The following is a 20,000-nucleotide window of genomic DNA, read 5'->3' as shown; positions in this document are numbered from 1 at the left end:
CACACTGCGTTCCACTTCCTGTTCATTTAATCAGCAACATGTGTTTCAGGCTTCATGATTGGTGGAGATGTTCTGCGGCTGCTGCATGGTCACATGGACGAGTGTTTGACCGTCCCGTCAGGAGAACATGGAGAAGAACAGCGCAGGTCAGAATGCAGAGACGTCTAACCTTCACTGATATGCAGGACTCTGTTATGATCTGTAGTGTATAAAGCGCTGTAGAAATAATGATTTGACTTAAAAATCCTTGGCCATTTTGATAAATAATACAGGTAACACTTTACTCTAAGGTTTATTAGTTAACATTAGTTAGCAACATTAGTTAGCATGAACTAATAATGAACTGCACTTATACAGCATAGATGCTGATGTTTATAGTGCAGAAACTCTGAGTGCCTGTAAATACTCCTGTAGTAAACGGGGTGAGAAACGTTGAGACGCTCTGGCTGGGTGATGTGGAGATGCTTGTGACGTGTGTATCGGCATCCGGCCCGCGTATGGTCAGCTGTGTGAGGAGAGCTAAACACTCCTGATGGCTGTGGTGTCAGCGGTCTGAGGGCTTCAGTCGTCTGAGGTCGACCGCTGTGGGCGTTCCTGTAAAGCTCAGAGATCGGGACGGTGTTGGGGGAAGTAATGCATTGTGGTACTCCCTATAAAGTAACTAATTCCGTTTAATGGAAAGTAATGTGTGGCTTTTTCTCACCTGGCTGAGCCTTGATCTCTTTTTCATTAATGCTGTAATGCATTCAACAACAGTCTATATAACACACACCTTCATTTTCTTTTAGAAACACATTTAGAATATATTTTATTCTGAATAAATATTCCCTGACTCTTTCCTCTGTTCGCTCATTCATGTCTAAGTGACTGCGCTATGGAGAAGTGAGAGAATTTTAATTCAGTACTTTAAAAAATGTTTAAGCAATTTAATTCAACTAAAATATAACGTGCATTACTTTTTTAAAGCAGTAACTCAAATATTAATGAACACATTTATAAAGTAATGCATTACTTTACTCGTTACATGAAAAGGTAATCTGATTACGTAATGCATGATGCGTTCCCACAACACTGGGTCTGCATACACACTTGTCCTCATATCCGAAGGGAACAAATCAAAACGGCATCAAAATAAAAGTATCTAATGTGCAGATCCTGACTGAGGAGTTTGATCATCCTGGTGTTGTAGAACAGAAACAGGAAAATAATCCAACCTTGCCTAGCATTATCAGAGGGAAATGTGGCGGTTCTGCTGAAGTAGGACGTCCACTCGTTCTCCAGGAGAAACACAGGCTCAGACGAGTCTCTCGGGTCTCCTGGTGAGGTTATATGAGACAGAATGAGATCTCGTGTGATTGTATGTGTGCTGCTGTAATTACAGAAACACCTGTCCTCTCTGGGACATCAGGCGGATATAAATGTGTTATCCTGCTCTTCTCTCTACTGCAAACTATTCAACCCAGAAAGAACTGTTTCAGCTCATTGAGAGATTGAGATCCAGAACAATCCCTCCTAAACAGTGTTGGGGAAAGTTACTTTTAAAAGCAATGCATTACAATATTGCGTTACTCCCAAAAAAGTGACTAATTGCGTTACTTAGTTACTTTTTATGCGTTACATTACTTTTGTGTTACTTTTTCTCACCTGGGCTGGGCTGGGCTTGTTTGTTTGTTTTTTAATAACAACAAAAAAATATCTGTTTTTGGCAAGTGTTAAGACCCTTTGACACCAAAAGTGAAATGAATAATCCTCAGGCTGAAGGAAAAGCATATTTACTCCTGTACAGTCGAGGGCGCCGCTCACACAAACCTTTCAGCTGTTCTGGATTAAAGAACAATATAATACAGGAGAAAGAAGTTCAACACTCTAATCTAAAGTAATTGTTGCTTATTAGTATGGTTGAATTAGATCATTGAAGGTCAGCAGCAACGCAGAAGTATAAATTGGGCTTTAGTCTAGAACTAGAATAACCATCATGTTTACACACACACACACACACACACACACACACCTCCTTTCTTTATTTCTCTCAACATGAGGACAGGAGAGCTGTCAGTCAACAAATGTGAAAAAATAACTAACGTTACTTATTTTAAAAAAAGTAACTCAGATATTTTGTTGTAAATTGAAAAAGTAATGTGTTACTTTACTAGTTACTTGAAAAAGTAATCTGACTACGTTACTCAAGTTACTTATAGTGAGTTCCCCAACACTGCTCCTAAAACTCAACAGACACTTAATGATTAATAATAAAATGACAGCTGAATATAATCTGGAGTCTGTGTAATGAAGGCTAGCTAATAAGCTGTGCATGTAAACCTCACTCCCCTGATCTCAATCACCTCTTCATCTGTCTCTCGGCACCGGCGGCCTTGAGCGAGTCACGTCTGCTTTTGAATGCATGATGAATTCAAAGGTTTCTCTGTATCCATCCGTCTCTTTTAACTGGAATAGGAGTTGTTGCATGAGTGTTACGCAAGCATGTTGTGAGGAGTGCTGCATTGTGGGATGTGTGGAGGTGTGTGTGTGTTTCTCTCATTGGTGTGTAAGCAGCAGAAGCGTTCCCAGTGCGCGTCGTGCTGAAGGATGTCTGCATAACCGCTGTGTGTGTGTTTCACATGTTTCGATGCACGTCTGCAGTCTCTGCTTCTCAACCTTCAAGAAGCTCACACAGATTATTATTGTTTGTATGTGGTGGGTTTTGATTTGTGCTTTGCTGTTTGCTGCACAGGAAGTGACGTCATTATTGGTGTAAATAAAGGGCTATATAATGTTTATAATATATGCCCTCTCATACTGATTTTCAAGGGCATTTCTACCTTTCATGAGGCCTTTTTCCAGCCATATAAAATTGTGTGAATCCATAAAATAAAGTCACCTTTATTTATACAGCTCTTTTTATAACACAGAGTGTGTCAGAGCAGCTCTACAGAGATAACAGGAGAATAATGCAACAACGTTTGTCCAGAAGAGAATAGCGTCACAGTCCAGCTTCAGTGATGCTTCATTTCTGTTGTAAAAAAGTTATTTAGTTCATTTATATATAGGCTATATAGCGGCTCTAGAGAAAACAGTGATGTCATCGTCCAGCTCAGCTCAGTTCTCATATAATGATGTCAGTGCAGGAGATCAAAGTAAAATAAAATAAAATACTTAACTTAATTAATTTGAAAATCTGAACAATTATGTCTATTAATTATAAAATCCAACCAACACCAAAGGTTTATTTTACAAAGGTAAATAATGCTTTCAAGTGTTGAATTGTCACTGGTACTGATCTCTTATTGGGCATCATTGACGACACACTGACTCTTTTATTTTCGTGTTTATTACTGCGAAGCTGCTTAGAAATGATAGAGGACTCGGCTAGTCAGAAATGAAGTTTTGAAGTATTTTGCTCAGAGCTCTGCTTCGTTTGTGATTTTGCTGTCATTATTCTGTTTAAAGCGGAAATGGAGAAATATAGTCTGATATGAAGACGTTTTGTTCAGTGTCTGGTGTTGTTTGTGTCTCTTCAGGACGGTGCATTACGAGGGTGGAGCCGTGTCCATCCACGCCCGATCCCTGTGGAGGCTGGAGACGCTGCGGGTCGCGTGAGTGAACGACACACACACACACACACACACACACACACACACACACACACACACACACACACACACACCCGATCCCTGTGGAGGCTGGAGACGCTGCGGGTCGCGTGAGTGAACGACACACACACACACACACACACACACACACACACACACACACACCCGATCCCTGTGGAGGCTGGAGACGCTGCGGGTCGCGTGAGTGAACGACACACACACACACACACACACACACACACACACACACACACACACACACACACACCCGATCCCTGTGGAGGCTGGAGACGCTGCGGGTCGCGTGAGTGAACGACACACACACACACACACACACACACACACACACACACACACACACACACACACACACACACACACACACACACACACACACCCGATCCCTGTGGAGGCTGGAGACGCTGCGGGTCGCGTGAGTGAACGACACACACACACACACACACACACACACACACACCCGATCCCTGTGGAGGCTGGAGACGCTGCGGGTCGCGTGAGTGAACGACACACACACACACACACACACACACACACACACACACACACACACACACACACACACCCGATCCCTGTGGAGGCTGGAGACGCTGCGGGTCGCGTGAGTGAACGACACACACACACACACACACACACACACACACACACACACACACACACCCGATCCCTGTGGAGGCTGGAGACGCTGCGGGTCGCGTGAGTGAACGACACACACACACACACACACACACACACACACACACGCCCGATCCCTGTGGAGGCTGGAGACGCTGCGGGTCGCGTGAGTGAACGACACACACACACACACACACACACACACACACACACTCACACACACACACACACACGCCCGATCCCTGTGGAGGCTGGAGACGCTGCGGGTCGCGTGAGTGAACGACACACACACACACACACACACACACACACACACACACACACACACACACACACCCGATCCCTGTGGAGGCTGGAGACGCTGCGGGTCGCGTGAGTGAACGACACACACACACACACACACACACACACACACACACACACACACACACACACACACACACACACACACACACACACACCGATCCCTGTGGAGGCTGGAGACGCTGCGGGTCGCGTGAGTGAACGACACACACACACACACACACACACACACACACACCCGATCCCTGTGGAGGCTGGAGACGCTGCGGGTCGCGTGAGTGAACGACACACACACACACACACACACACACACACACACACACACACACACACACACACACACCCGATCCCTGTGGAGGCTGGAGACGCTGCGGGTCGCGTGAGTGAACGACACACACACACACACACACACACACACACACACACACACACACACACACACACACACCCGATCCCTGTGGAGGCTGGAGACGCTGCGGGTCGCGTGAGTGAACGACACACACACACACACACACACACACACACACACACACACGCCCGATCCCTGTGGAGGCTGGAGACGCTGCGGGTCGCGTGAGTGAACGACACACACACACACACACACACACACACACTCACACACACACACACACACGCCCGATCCCTGTGGAGGCTGGAGACGCTGCGGGTCGCGTGAGTGAACGACACACACACACACACACACACACTCACACACACACACACACACGCCCGATCCCTGTGGAGGCTGGAGACGCTGCGGGTCGCGTGAGTGAACGACACACACACACACACACACACACACACACACACGTCCGATCCCTGTGGAGGCTGGAGACGCTGCGGGTCGCGTGAGTGAACGACACACACACACACACTCACACACACACACACACACGCCCGATCCCTGTGGAGGCTGGAGACGCTGCGGGTCGCGTGAGTGAACGACACACACACACACACACACACACACACACACTCACACACACACACACACACGCCCGATCCCTGTGGAGGCTGGAGACGCTGCGGGTCGCGTGAGTGAACGACACACACACACACACACACACACACACACACACACACTCACACACACACACACACACACGCCCGATCCCTGTGGAGGCTGGAGACGCTGCGGGTCGCGTGAGTGAACGACACACACACACACACACTCACACACACACACACACACGCCCGATCCCTGTGGAGGCTGGAGACGCTGCGGGTCGCGTGAGTGAACGACACACACACACACACACACACACACACACACACCCGATCCCTGTGGAGGCTGGAGACGCTGCGGGTCGCGTGAGTGAACGACACACACACACACACACACACACACACACACACACACACACACACGCCCGATCCCTGTGGAGGCTGGAGACGCTGCGGGTCGCGTGAGTGAACGACACACACACACACACACACACACACACACCCGATCCCTGTGGAGGCTGGAGACGCTGCGGGTCGCGTGAGTGAACGACACACACACACACACACACCCGATCCCTGTGGAGGCTGGAGACGCTGCGGGTCGCGTGAGTGAACGACACACACACACACACACACACACACACAGACACACACACACACACACACGCCCGATCCCTGTGGAGGCTGGAGATGCTGCGGGTCGCATGAGTGAACGACACACACACACACACACACACACACACACACAGACACTCACACTCACACACACACACGCCCGATCCCTGTGGAGGCTGGAGACGCTGCGGGTCGCGTGAGTGAACGACACACACACACACACACAGACACACACACTCACACACACACACGCCCGATCCCTGTGGAGGCTGGAGACGCTGCGGGTCGCGTGAGTGAACGACACACACACACACAGACACACACACACACACACACACACACACAGACACACACACTCACACACACACACGCCCGATCCCTGTGGAGGCTGGAGATGCTGCGGGTCGCATGAGTGAACGACACACACACACACACACACACACACACACACAGACACTCACACTCACACACACACACGCCCGATCCCTGTGGAGGCTGGAGACGCTGCGGGTCGCGTGAGTGAACGACACACACACACACACACAGACACACACACTCACACACACACACGCCCGATCCCTGTGGAGGCTGGAGACGCTGCGGGTCGCGTGAGTGAACGACACACACACACACAGACACACACACTCACACACACACACACACACACACACACGCCCGATCCCTGTGGAGGCTGGAGACGCTGCGGGTCGCGTGAGTGAACGACACACACACACACACAGACACACACACTCACACACATACACACACACACGCCCGATCCCTGTGGAGGCTGGAGATGCTGCGGGTCGCATGAGTGAACGACACACACACACACACACACACAATAATACTAATAATATTACTCCAGTGTAAATCAGCTGTTTTCAATGTGAATATACAGTAAAGTGTCATTTATTCCTGTGATCAAAGCTGAATTTGAGCATCATTACTCCAGTCTTCAGTGTCACATGATCCTCCAGAAATCACTCTAATATGATGACTTCAATTTAGTTCTATTTTTAATTCACACTTTTAAAAATGCAAGTGACATGAGCTAAAAGACACATTCTGATTTCATGCGTCTTTACTGATAAAGTAGAGCACAGACTCATGTTTGACCCTGAAAGAGCCCATGATGCCGCAGTGATGATGTCACCCGGTCTCAGGTTTGACCGTTCTGGCAGCAGAAGCAGCGTTTGTTCCCACGAAGCCTTTAATTACACACTGCAGGACGTCTGACTAAAAATAATCGGAGGACGCTGAAGTTGGAAGCGTTTTATCAAAAGTGGCATTTTGGGGTTGGGGCCGAACTCTGGAGCAGGAGCCCAGCACAGTTCCACTTCTGCTTCTGAACACCAGCGGACGGGTTTCACCATAAGCATCAGAGCTGCGTAGGCGTCACTTTACCCATGCTGCTCCAAACCTGTGTGAATCTGGAAGACTAGTTATCAGCTCCAAAACACAACATTAATTCACAATGAAAGTATCATAACATGTGACTCATGCGCTATATAAATATACAGGCAAACCAAGAATTATTCACACACCTTCAACATTTCTCACATTATCACAGTTTATTCGCTATAGTTTAGAAAATGGTAATAAATATGAGCAGAACTCAGTGGATATTTGACTGGTTTTGTCCGTCCTTCTGTTAGACTCTCACACATGAATTATGTTGAATATCTGTCAGCTGTTAAATTTAACTCCACAATTAGATAATACCAGTTTAGCTCAACCAGTGACCAAGCAATGCTTCATGTTGTTCAGTGTGTGTGTAAAAAGAGCATTAGCAGTTACAGAAAACACACTGAAGAAAACACGATCAGCTCAAAGTGTCAAATTTTTATAATTTTTACTGGTCGTCACTGTATGAAGAATATTTGGGTGTAATATGTCACAGTTTACTTTATTTTTCTCTCCTCACTTACATAATGAACTATAGTGTCCTGCACACACTAGTGAAAACATATAACAAATGATATCTGGTGTGTGAGTAATCTCTGGTTTGAGTGTGAGTGTGTGTGTGTGTGTGTGTGCAGGTGGAGCGGCAGTCACATCCGCTGGGGTCAGCCGTTCCGCTTGCGTCACGTGACCACCGGGAAATATCTTAGCATGATGGACGATCAAGGGCTCCTGCTGATGGACAAGGAGAAAGCGGACATCAAATCCACGGCTTTCTGCTTCCGTTCCTCAAAAGTGAGACTGACAATAACCCGAGCTTCTGATGCCTCGTTATCACATCACTTCATTTGCATATGAGTGAGAATGTAGATTAAGATCCTGAATTTGAATTGGATTTGTGTCAGGAAGCAAACAGGATTGAATGGAAGCCACATAAGAAATAAATCATGCTTTAGTAAATCATAATTAGGACAAAAAGTCAAACTTAGGATATGCAAGTCATTATTATAAGTTGAAAAGTCAAAATTATGACATAAAAAGTCATTCGTTTCTTTGTTTCATAATTTAAACTTTTTGTCAGAATTTAGACTTTAATCTCATAATTTAGATTTTTTTATGTTATAATTATGACTTGTGTCCATTTCAACACACAGTGGTGGCCAGAATGATCAGAACACTTGGTATATTTTAGAGGCTTCAGTTGTTATTTTCCAAGAGGACAATAACCCTAAACATTCTTCTAACTATTGCCGGGACTATCTGTGACGGAAGGAATCTGCTGGAATATTAATAATGATGAACTGAAGTCCACTCCTCAACCCCATCCAGCAAACCGAGGGCGAGTTGGAGAATAAACTGGATCTGTTGTACGTTCAAAGGCAAGCGTAACATCGGTGTTGAAGCTCTCAGGGAAGATATGACGCTCTGCCAGAGAGATGTGCTGCTGTAATTACTGCAAAAGCTGGACATACCTAATATTAAAGTTAAAAGTGCATAAAAACAGTACGACTCACTTCATCTGATGTGTGTTGTGCTCAGAGCAACCATCTGCATGTTTCATCAACATTATGGAATCAAATCATGTTTTGGAGGCAAAAAAAGGTCAATATTTTCAGATCTGTCAGGTGTTCTAACAATTTTTGCCTCCACTGTAATATGTCATAATTATGGCTTAGAATATCATCATTTTGACTTTTCATCTCATAAATATGACTGTCATATGTCATTGTTTCAATTTTGTATTAGGATTGAGAATTATAACTGAAGAACGAATAATTGTTGGCTGTTTTGTCACTATTGATCTATTGATACAAGTTTAGAGAAGTATGAGTTTTACAAATCAGGTATTAAAATGTAATTTTTATTATTCGTAATTGTGTTCATAATTAATACACATTTTTATGTTTATTCATTTTAACGATTGATATTTTGATGAGCCACACTGTTGAACTGATATATCAAATCTCAAAATGTAACTATATCATCCATCTCTAATATTAAGATATTATAAACATTAACATCATGATTTTCTGTAAAGAAAAGAGATACTTACGACTTGACTTATGAGTTTCTGAGTTGAGAGCTATTAAAGTCGAATTGAACTCAGATTTGAAATGGATATTTTTGCTGAACTCTTCTCAGGTCAGCATGAGTGTTTACCCATGATCCTCTGCTCCCTGTCCTGCAGGAGAAGCTGGACTTTGGCCTGAGGAAGGAGGTGGATGGCATGGGCGTCCCAGACATTAAATACGGAGACTCGGTTTGCTACATCCAGCACGTGGACGCCGGGCTCTGGCTCACATACCAGTCTGTGGACGCCAAGTGTGCTCGCATGGGCGGCGTCCAGAGGAAGGTGAGGGCGTCACCGGCATTACGGATCACTCACCACTCCACATGACACGCAGGGCTGGGCGTTCAATTCATGACTCGATTCCATTCTGATTCATAAGCTTGCGATTCGATTCAGTTCCAATCTTGATATCAGTAAGGTCAGTAAAGTCATGTTTAAAGCATGTCCTGGGCATCTTCATGATGAGTGTTTGTATTTTTATTATTTTCTCTCTACTCTTATATTTGTGTTTTTAGTGAGTGTGAAGCACTTGGGCAACAGCTGTTGCATTGAATGTGCTATAGAAATAAATGAAATGAAAAAGAAATGGAATTGATGTCAGGTTCAGAACACGTCAAGTAAATCTCTGTAAACCACAGGAACCCTGTCACTCGCTACAATACTGTAATATTACAGGCTAAAATTAACAACTGATGTGTATACAAACATTTAAATTGCACATAAGGCAGTTTCTATTATAATAAAAAAGATGAATGAAATAATGATATATTTTTCTAGCTAGCTATCGAGTTTATGGTCTCTGAAAGGCTTTCCTGAGGTAAATTAGGTGGCATTATTGTTCTCAAGCTGTTTTATTGACGTCTTTCCTCGGCTGAAACACTGATTGATGGATTATGAGTCATGACGGATTTCAGGAAGTTGTTCTGAATCTTTCATCATTTCTTCTGATGTTCGCTGATGTTTATTTGCTGGTAGTAAAGAGGAAGAGATGATCGGTTCACATTAAACACACACAAACACACATTAAACACACACAAACACACATTTATTGACTGAATTTAGTGATAAAACTGACCGAATTTGAAAGCTGAGACTTCGTTTCATATCAAATGTATCAAAGCTCACAGTGATTATTGGATGGCAGGAGCTACAGATAATGTTTAAGAAAGTTTTGTTCACGCATCAAATGAAAACAGCACAGACGAAAAGATCGATTCTTAGGATTTAAGAATCCATAGTGACAATCAATTAAAATCAATCATTTCAATCCATCGCCTGTTTTATATGAAAGTGTTCGACAGGATGAGTGTGTGTGTGTGAGAGTCTCTGATGGCTTCATTCATATGTGACGCGCGCCGCCCGTGAGCTGTGTGTGTGTGTGTGTGTGTGTGTGTGTGTGTGTGTGTGTGTGTGTGTGTGTGTGTGTGTGTGTGTGTGAGTGAGAGTCTCTGATGGCTTCATTCATACGTGACGCGCGCCGCCCGTGAGCTGTGTGTGTGTGTGTGTGTGTGTGTGTGTGTGTGAGTGAGAGTCTCTGATGGCTTCATTCATATGTGACGCGCGCCGCCCGTGAGCTGTGTGTGTGTGTGTGTGTGTGTGTGTGTGTGTGTGTGTGTGTGTGTGTGTGTGTGTGTGTGTGAGTGAGAGTCTCTGATGGCTTCATTCATATGTGACGCGCGCCGCCCGTGAGCTGTGTGTGTGTGTGTGTGTGTGTGTGTGTGAGTGAGAGTCTCTGATGGCTTCATTCATACGTGACGTGAGCTGCTTCTGAGTGAGATTAATTACAGACGCGTCAAACTCTCACACACACTCATGATTAGCGCAGACAGATACACTCTACCACATCCGTGTGTGTGTGTGTGTGAGAGTCTCTGATGGCTTCATTCATACGTGACACGCGCCGCCCTTGAGCTGTGTCTGTGTGTGGATGATAAATGTAATGCACAGGTGTGTGTGTGTGTGTGTGTGTGTTTTAGGCCATCATGCATCATGAGGGTCACATGGATGACGGATTGACGCTCTCGCGATCACAACACGAGGAGTCGCGCACCGCTAGAGTCATACGCAGCACGGTTTTCCTGTTCAACCGCTTCATCAGGTGACACACACACACACACACAACTGCTTCATTAGGTGACACACACACACACACACACACACACACAACTGCTTCATTAGGTGACACACACACACACACGCACACAACTGCTTCATTAGGTGACACACACACACACACACACACACACACACAACTGCTTCATTAGGTGACACACACACACACACACACACACACACACACACACAACTGCTTCATCAGGTGACACACACACACACACACACAACTGCTTCATTAGGTGACACACACACACACACACACACACACACAACTGCTTCATTAGGTGACACACACACACACACACACACAACTGCTTCATCTGGTGACACACACACACACACACACACACACACACAACTGCTTCATTAGGTGACACACACACACACACAACCGCTTCATTAGGTGACACACACACACACACACAACCGCTTCATTAGGTGACACACACACACACACACACAACTGCTTCATTAGGTGACACACACACACACACACAACCGCTTCATTAGGTGACACACACACACACACACAACCGCTTCATCAGGTGACACACACACACACACACACACACAACTGCTTCATTAGGTGACACACACACACTCACACATAGACCCACACACTCACTCACTCTCACACACACACACACACAGACTCACTCACTCACTCACTCTCTCTCACACACACACACACACACAGACTCACTCACACACACACACACACACTCACTCACTCACTCACTCACTCACACACACACACACACACACACACACACACACACACACACACACAGTGTTTTTATCTGTAGCTCCTTTTCTTCAGGGGTTTAGACACTCTGAGTAAGAAGGGAAACACATCCACCCTGGATCTGCCCATCGAGTCCGTCAGTCTGAGTCTCCAGGATCTGATCGGATACTTTCATCCGCCCGACGAGCACCTGGAGCACGAGGACAAGCAGAACCGGCTCCGGGCCCTCAAGAGCCGACAGAACCTGTTCCAGGAGGAGGTGCGGACCCCAGCCGATCACATCAACACACACACACACAACACACACACAACGTCGGCCTCGGAGGGCTTCGTTTTAATCAGAAATCTGTGATGATTCTGTTTCCGTCACACTAATACCCATAAAACCCCAAAGCAGATCTCCATCCCTAATCTCACACTACATCTACAACATAGCAGATATATTTTGGACCCTTAACATATAACATAATAGGATATGACCTCTGGGCTTCTGTTCTGGAGAAATAATAAAGTATAAATAATAATAACAATGTTTAAATTGTCACTGAATAACTTTAATAAAACACAGATTGATGTCTCAGAAGTATTGAGCTGCACTAGTAAAGTGTGTTTTGTGAATGATATCTGAAGATTAACTTATGAACACGAGGACACAAACACAGTTTCTGCCTCTTTTATACTTGATTTAACTTGGAACAGAGGAGTATTTCTGCTGTGTGCCTGAAGAATCATAAAGTAATGGTACTAGTTAACTCAGACAAACCACTAATATGACCTCAAATATTTCTCATACTATCAGTTTAGCTGTAGACTCTTAACGGATGATTGCTCTCTCAATCTGTGCCTGTTTTTATTTCTCCTGAGGGATTTTAGGAGAAAGGTTTGAGACGATGTTGGTATTTCAACTGCAAGCTCAGCAGTCTCATGATCTGTGACGATGGAAGCTCATACACGAGTCCGTGTGTGTGTGTGTGTCTCTAGGGAATGATCAACCTGGTGCTGGAGTGTATCGATCGCTTGCATGTCTACAGCAGTGCGGCTCATTTTGCAGATGTTGCTGGTAAAGAAGCCGGAGAATCCTGGAAGTCCATCCTGAACTCCCTCTACGAGCTGCTCGGTATGATCCATATTTCATCTGCATTCATCAATATAGGTTGTAAACCTGCTGACTGTGACCCCATGAGCTCAGACGCGTCTCAACCGCGCTCCTCTGCTCGAGAGAGGCGGACTGGATTCACCACAGCGTTCTAGTACCTCATTATCAACATTATTCTGCGTTTGTAATTCTGTTTGTTTAAAAATGTCTGAACTTTTGATCTAATAATGAGTAAATGGAGACATCAGGTGCACTGCATTGTGCGTCGGATACAGTGTTTTGGCAGTGTGCTCTGTTGTGTACCGCTTACTGACACATAGTAGATCATCCCGAACAGTGGCCCGAGGTCCAGAACTGGCATAAACACTGACCCGCCAGCGATAACATCCCGAGAGCGGCTGGTTCTGCCAGAGATCTGTCAGGACAGCAACAGTCACTCACAATCACTTCGTCTTTAGCGATTTTGCCTTCAAAATAAAAGTATGAGAACGTTTTTGCAGCAATGTTTTATTTTGAGATGAATTGAGAGCTTTTAATTTGAAAAGTTCTAAAAGACATTCAAAAGAGTCTCTGGGTCGCTAAACGCACCTCTAAAATAGCCGTCATGAAATGTCTAATATTATATTCTTTGCAAACCAGCGACAGCTTAGTTGCAGATATAAGACACACCGGCTGTGCGTTCACAACACCAGGTCGGATGAGCATCGTTGTCTTCATCTTCGTTGTATGGCCTATTCTCAAGGGCAGCTTTCCTCTTTAGACTCTGTGATAGTGCCATTTCTCTCAGCTAGCTTACATGTTAACATCTCTCTGCACTGGCGTAAAAGCGTAACTCCAGCACGCTAACAATTAAACAAATGCAGTTCAGACGTGAGGATGCCAAGAAATAATAAGTGTAAAAGTAGGCTACGTCAAATAATTATTACATTCAGTTAGGCTCCATTGTGTAACAAGCAAATTCAAATTATACACATTTATTATTGACAATATGGAAAGAGGAAATAAAACATAGTTCGTTAGGAGCATGACTCAAACATGACAATTAAAAGGCTTATTCAAGTCCTCTTTTATTTTTTGAGTTATTTTTATCCATTCTGCATCTCCCACGTGTGTGTTTTAGCAAGGCGGTCTGTGTTGCAAGCTGGTGAATGAAGACACTTGCCAGGTTACGTGTCACGACTGCTTTATTCATTTATCAAATTACACAAATGTGGCTTTTGTTAATGACTGTCCTACTACAGGATTTAACACAGAGGAACAGCTCACAACCAGTTACAAAACACACTGCAGCAGTCTGCCACAGGCAATTCTAGGTGCATTATTCATCAATTCATTTCTTAAATGATCCTCTGACTATGTTCTGGTCCGCCATCTAGTGGAAGAATGTTTGTTTGGCCCGATGCCAGATGTGCTTGCCGACCCCTGGTGTAGTAGATAGTGTGATTCAGTTATAGTGCATCTGTTCCCTGTGTGTGTGTGTGTGTGTGTGTGTAGCTGCTCTGATCAGAGGAAACAGGAAGAATTGTGCCCAGTTCTCCAGCTCTCTGGATTGGCTGATCAGTCGTCTGGAGCGGTTGGAAGCGTCATCAGGTATGTGGCATGTGACGTGTGTATGATGAGTGTTCACTGCACACGTATGTTCAGGCAGACACATGTGATGTCACTCTGACACACACTCTCAAACACACGGCAAGCACTAGTGGCCAGCAGGAGTAAACACACGAGCGGTTCACCTCACACTTTTAGACGTGAGAAGGTCATTATATTAATCACAGCAGATCATTACTGAGTGCTGATGTGATGATGCTTGTGGTGTGTGTGTGTGTGTGTGTGTGTGATGTGATATGATGGTTATGATGTGATGCTTGTGATGTGTGCTGTGATGGTTGTGATGTGTGTTATGATATGATGTGATGGTTGTGGTTTGTGTGTTGTGATGTGTGTGTGCTGTGATGGTTGTGATGTGTGTTATGATATGATGTGATGGTTGTGATGTGTGTGTTTTGATGTGATGGTTGTGGTTTGTGTGTTGCGATGTGTGTGTGCTGTGATGGTTGTGATGTGTGTTATGATATGATGTGATGGTTGTGATGTGTGTGTTTTGATGTGATGGTTGTGGTTTGTGTGTTGTGATGTGTGTGTGCTGTGATGGTTGTGATGTGTGTTATGATATGATGTGATGGTTGTGATGTGTGTTATGATATGATGTGATGGTTGTGGTTTGTGTGTTGTGATGTGTGTGTGCTGTGATGGTTGTGATGTGTGTTATGATATGATGTGATGGTTGTGATGTGTGTGTTTTGATGTGATGGTTGTGGTTTGTGTGTTGTGATGTGTGTGTGCTGTGATGGTTGTGATGTGTGTTATGATATGATGTGATGGTTGTGATGTGTGTGTTTTGATGTGATGGTTGTGGTTTGTGTGTTGTGATGTGTGTGTGCTGTGATGGTTGTGATGTGTGTTATGATATGATGTGATGGTTGTGATGTGTGTGTTTTGATGTGATGGTTGTGGTTTGTGTGTTGTGATGTGTGTGTGCTGTGATGGTTGTGATGTGTGTTATGATATGATGTGATGGTTGTGATGTGTGTGTTTTGATGTGATGGTTGTGATGTGTGTGTCTGTGCTGGGATGTGATGTTATGATGTGATGTGATGGTTGTGATGTGTGTGTCTGTGCTGGGATGTGATGTTATGATGTGATGTGATGGTTGTGATGTGTGTGTCTGTGCTGGGATGTGATGTTATGATGTGATGTGATGGTTGTGATGTGTGTGTCTGTGCTGGGATGTGATGTTATGATGTGATGTGATGGTTGTGATGTGTGTGTCTGTGCTGGGATGTGATGTTATGATGTGATGTGATGGTTGTGATGTGTGTGTGTGCTGGGATGTGATGTTATGATGTGATGTGATGGTTGTGATGTGTGTGTGTGCTGGGATGTGATGTTATGATGTGATGTGATGCGATGGTTGTGATGTGTGTGTGCTGGGATGTGATGTTATGATGTGATGTGATGGTTGTGATGTGTGTGTGTGCTGGGATGTGATGTTATGATGTGATGGTTGTGATTTGTGTGTGTGCTGGGATGTGATGTTATGATGTGATGGTTGTGATGTGTGTGTGTGCTGGGATGTGATGTTATGATGCGATGGTTGTGATGTGTGTGTGTGCTGGGATGTGATGTTATGATGTGATGGTTGTGATGTGTGTGTGTGCTGGGATGTGATGTTATGATGTGATGGTTGTGATGTGTGTGTGTGCTGGGATGTGATGTTATGATGTGATGGTTGTGATGTGTGTGTGTGCTGGGATGTGATGTTATGATGCGATGGTTGTGATGTGTGTGTGTGCTGGGATGTGATGTTATGATATGATGGTTGTGATGTGTGTGTGCTGGGATGTGATGTTATGATGTGATGGTCGTGATGTGTGTGTTTTGATGTGATGTTATGATGTGATGGTCGTGATGTGTGTGTGTTGTGATGTGTGTGTGTGCTGGGATGTGATGTTATGATGTGATGGTTGTAATGTGTGTTTTGTGATGTGTGTGTGTGTGCTGGGATGTGATGTTATGATGTGATGCGATGGTTGTGATGTGTGTGTGCTGGGATGTGATGTTATGATGTGATGGTTGTAATGTGTGTGTGCTGGGATGTGATGTTATGATGCGATGGTTGTGATGTGTGTGTGCTGGGATGTGATGTTATGATGTGATGGTTGTGATGTGTGTGTGCTGGGATGTGATGTTATGATGTGATGGTTGTGATGTGTGTATGCAGGGATGTGATGTTATGATGTGATGCGATGGTTGTGATGTGTGTGTGTGTGCTGGGATGTGATGTGATGGTTGTGATGTGTGTGTGTGTGTGTGCTGGGATGTGATGTTATGATGTGATGTGATGCGATGGTTGTGATGTGTGTGTGTGCTGGGATGTGATGTTATGATGTGATGTGATGCGATGGTTGTGATGTGTGTGTGTGCTGGGATGTGATGTTATGATGTGATGTGATGCGATGGTTGTCATGTGTGTGTGTGCTGGGATGTGATGTTATGATGTGATGTGATGCGATGGTTGTAATGTGTGTGTGCTGGGATGTGATGTGATGCGATGGTTGTGGTGTGTGTGTGCTGGGATGTGATGTTATGATGTGATGTGATGGTTGTGATGTGTGTGTGTGCTGGGATGTGATGTTATGATGTGATGGTTGTGATGTGTGTGTGTGCTGGGATGTGATGTTATGATGTGATGGTTGTGATGTGTGTGTGTGCTGGGATGTGATGTTATGATGTGATGGTTGTGATGTGTGTGTGTGCTGGGAGGTGATGTTATGATGCGATGGTTGTGATGTGTGTGTGTGCTGGGATGTGATGTTATGATGTGATGGTTGTGATGTGTGTGTGCTGGGATGTGATGTTATGATGTGATGGTTGTAATGTATGTGTTGTGATGTGTGTGTGCTGGGATGTGATGGTCGTGATGTGTGTGTTTTGATGTGATGTTATGATGTGATGGTCGTGATGTGTGTGTGTTGTGTGTGTCTGCAGGGATTCTGGAGGTTTTGCACTGTGTTCTGGTGGAGAGTCCAGAAGCTCTGAACATCATTAAAGAGGGACACATCAAATCCATCATCTCACTGCTGGACAAGCATGGACGCAACCACAAGGTGACTGCAGATAGTGTGTGTGTGTGTGTGCGTGCGTGTGTGTGTGTGTGTGTGTGTGTGTGTGTGTGTGTGTGTGTGTGTGTGTGTGTGTGTGTGTGTGTGTGTGTGTGTGTGTGTTGATAAGCAATTCACAGATTAATTTCCCTGTGTGAACGTGCCTGTGTGGCACTTTATATTGAGTTCAATTACTAGTTTTATTAGTTGGTTATGTTATTTGAGTTATTTATCTGTTCATGTTTAATACTATCACCCTAATTTAGATCCTTATTGATGATATGCCTGTTGTTCTGAAAATGAATCATGGCAAAACTAATTGTTAAGTATTTACATCTGTTTGACTTTATTAAAATAAATATTTTCAAAATGCATTGTCAAATTGCTTTGCCTAGCTCGTGGCGATTAGCCTGTAGCTCCAGTTTCCATTAGCTCGCCTGACGCCGGTGTGTCCGTGATGTTCAGGTTCTGGACGTCCTGTGTTCTCTCTGTGTGTGTCACGGGGTGGCGGTCCGCTCCAATCAGCACCTGATCTGTGATAATCTGCTGCCCGGCCGAGACCTGCTGCTCCAGACCCGTCTCGTCAACCACGTCAGCAGGTACGAGAGCGACGCATCACTTCCTGCCCAGCACTCGAACTCTCTCGCACTCTAACCCTGCGTCTCAGTGTCCACCCGAAAGAGTGTGTGAGATGAAAATAAGTGTGTCCTAAAGCATAGTGTGTTGAAAAGAGTATGTCAGAAGTCCCCGGATGATCTACTATTTCCGGTGGCTTTTCGAAGTGTGGATGCGTGCTCACTATAAAGGCTGATATTACCCACAATCCATTGCGCTTAGGAGGAGGAACTACAAACACGAGTAAAAAGTGTAGAAGACTACAAAACATGGCGAATATGCACGACCGACCGTGAGAGGTTTAGATAAAGGTTTGAGTGAGTTTAACCTGATAGAAAAATGTGTATTTAATGTTATCCGTGTTATATTTCATCTGCAATAACAATGAGGACTTTTATAGAGATCCGTTTAGCCATTCACTTTTAAATGCATCATTATACATTAATATGAGGAGATTCTCCGCATGACAGACCCGCCGCTGCATTTCTCTCCGATACAGTAGGAAATGAAATGCAATTAAATGTGGAGGATTTTATCTTTGGCAAGATGATTGACAGGCCAGTTTGAGTGACAGGATGTGTGTAACTAAGCGACAGAGAGCAACGGTTAAAGACTGTGAGACGTGATAGTGTGTCCCAAAGCTTGTCTACTCTTCTGCTACACACTCAAAAGTATGCACTTTTTCTTCACAAAAAGAGTACATACTTTAAGGCGTAGTATAAGTATGTGAATTGAGACGCAGCAAATCACTCCATCTCTGTGTTGCTCTTTCAGCATGAGGCCCAATATCTTCCTGGGTGTGAGTGAAGGCTCCGCCCAGTACAGGAAGTGGTATTATGAGCTCATCGTGGACCAGGTGCAGGCGTTCGTGACGGGCGAGCCCACGCACCTGCGGGTGGGCTGGGCCTCGACTCAGGGATACGGGCCGTACCCGGGCGGAGGAGAGGGATGGGGCGGCAACGGCGTCGGGGACGACCTCTACTCGTACGGCTTCGACGGCCTTCACCTGTGGGCAGGTAACATCACAAGTGCTTCCTGTTCTTTAATCAGTAGTGTTATTCACTGTTATGCTGTGCTTATATGCGGGTCTTTCGGCTTCATGCCAGAATCATGTGTACCTGTTTAAAGGGGTGGATGACTGTGATGTCACTTCTCTAGCTGTAGTTAGTGTGTAGTGTTGCTGTCTGAGCAGAAACAACATCTGCAA

The 20,000-nt window shown here is 45.0% G+C and overlaps 1 protein-coding gene across 1 annotated transcript in view; it reads left to right on the top strand.

Annotated features, from left to right (window-relative positions):
* ryr2a (ryanodine receptor 2a (cardiac)) overlaps positions 1-20,000 on the top strand; it is a 129,097-nt gene that overhangs the window by 11,842 nt on the left and 97,255 nt on the right. The window contains exons 9-19 of the mRNA XM_056244139.1: positions 50-146; positions 3,519-3,593; positions 8,129-8,285; positions 9,679-9,843; positions 11,538-11,659; positions 12,497-12,680; positions 13,403-13,538; positions 15,012-15,107; positions 18,066-18,184; positions 18,644-18,777; positions 19,568-19,809. Of these exons, the coding sequence (XP_056100114.1) occupies positions 50-146; positions 3,519-3,593; positions 8,129-8,285; positions 9,679-9,843; positions 11,538-11,659; positions 12,497-12,680; positions 13,403-13,538; positions 15,012-15,107; positions 18,066-18,184; positions 18,644-18,777; positions 19,568-19,809 (1,527 nt within the window). The remainder of the gene's footprint in view (positions 1-49; positions 147-3,518; positions 3,594-8,128; positions 8,286-9,678; positions 9,844-11,537; positions 11,660-12,496; positions 12,681-13,402; positions 13,539-15,011; positions 15,108-18,065; positions 18,185-18,643; positions 18,778-19,567; positions 19,810-20,000) is intronic.

Source organism: Rhinichthys klamathensis, unplaced genomic scaffold (assembly GCF_029890125.1).
Source record: "Rhinichthys klamathensis goyatoka isolate OS25496 unplaced genomic scaffold, OSU_Roscu_1.1 h1tg000927l_1, whole genome shotgun sequence".
NCBI classification, from domain to species: Eukaryota; Metazoa; Chordata; class Actinopteri; order Cypriniformes; family Leuciscidae; genus Rhinichthys; species Rhinichthys klamathensis.
The sequence above is the reverse complement of the archived record's forward strand: the minus strand, read 5'-3'. Positions and strand labels throughout refer to the sequence as shown.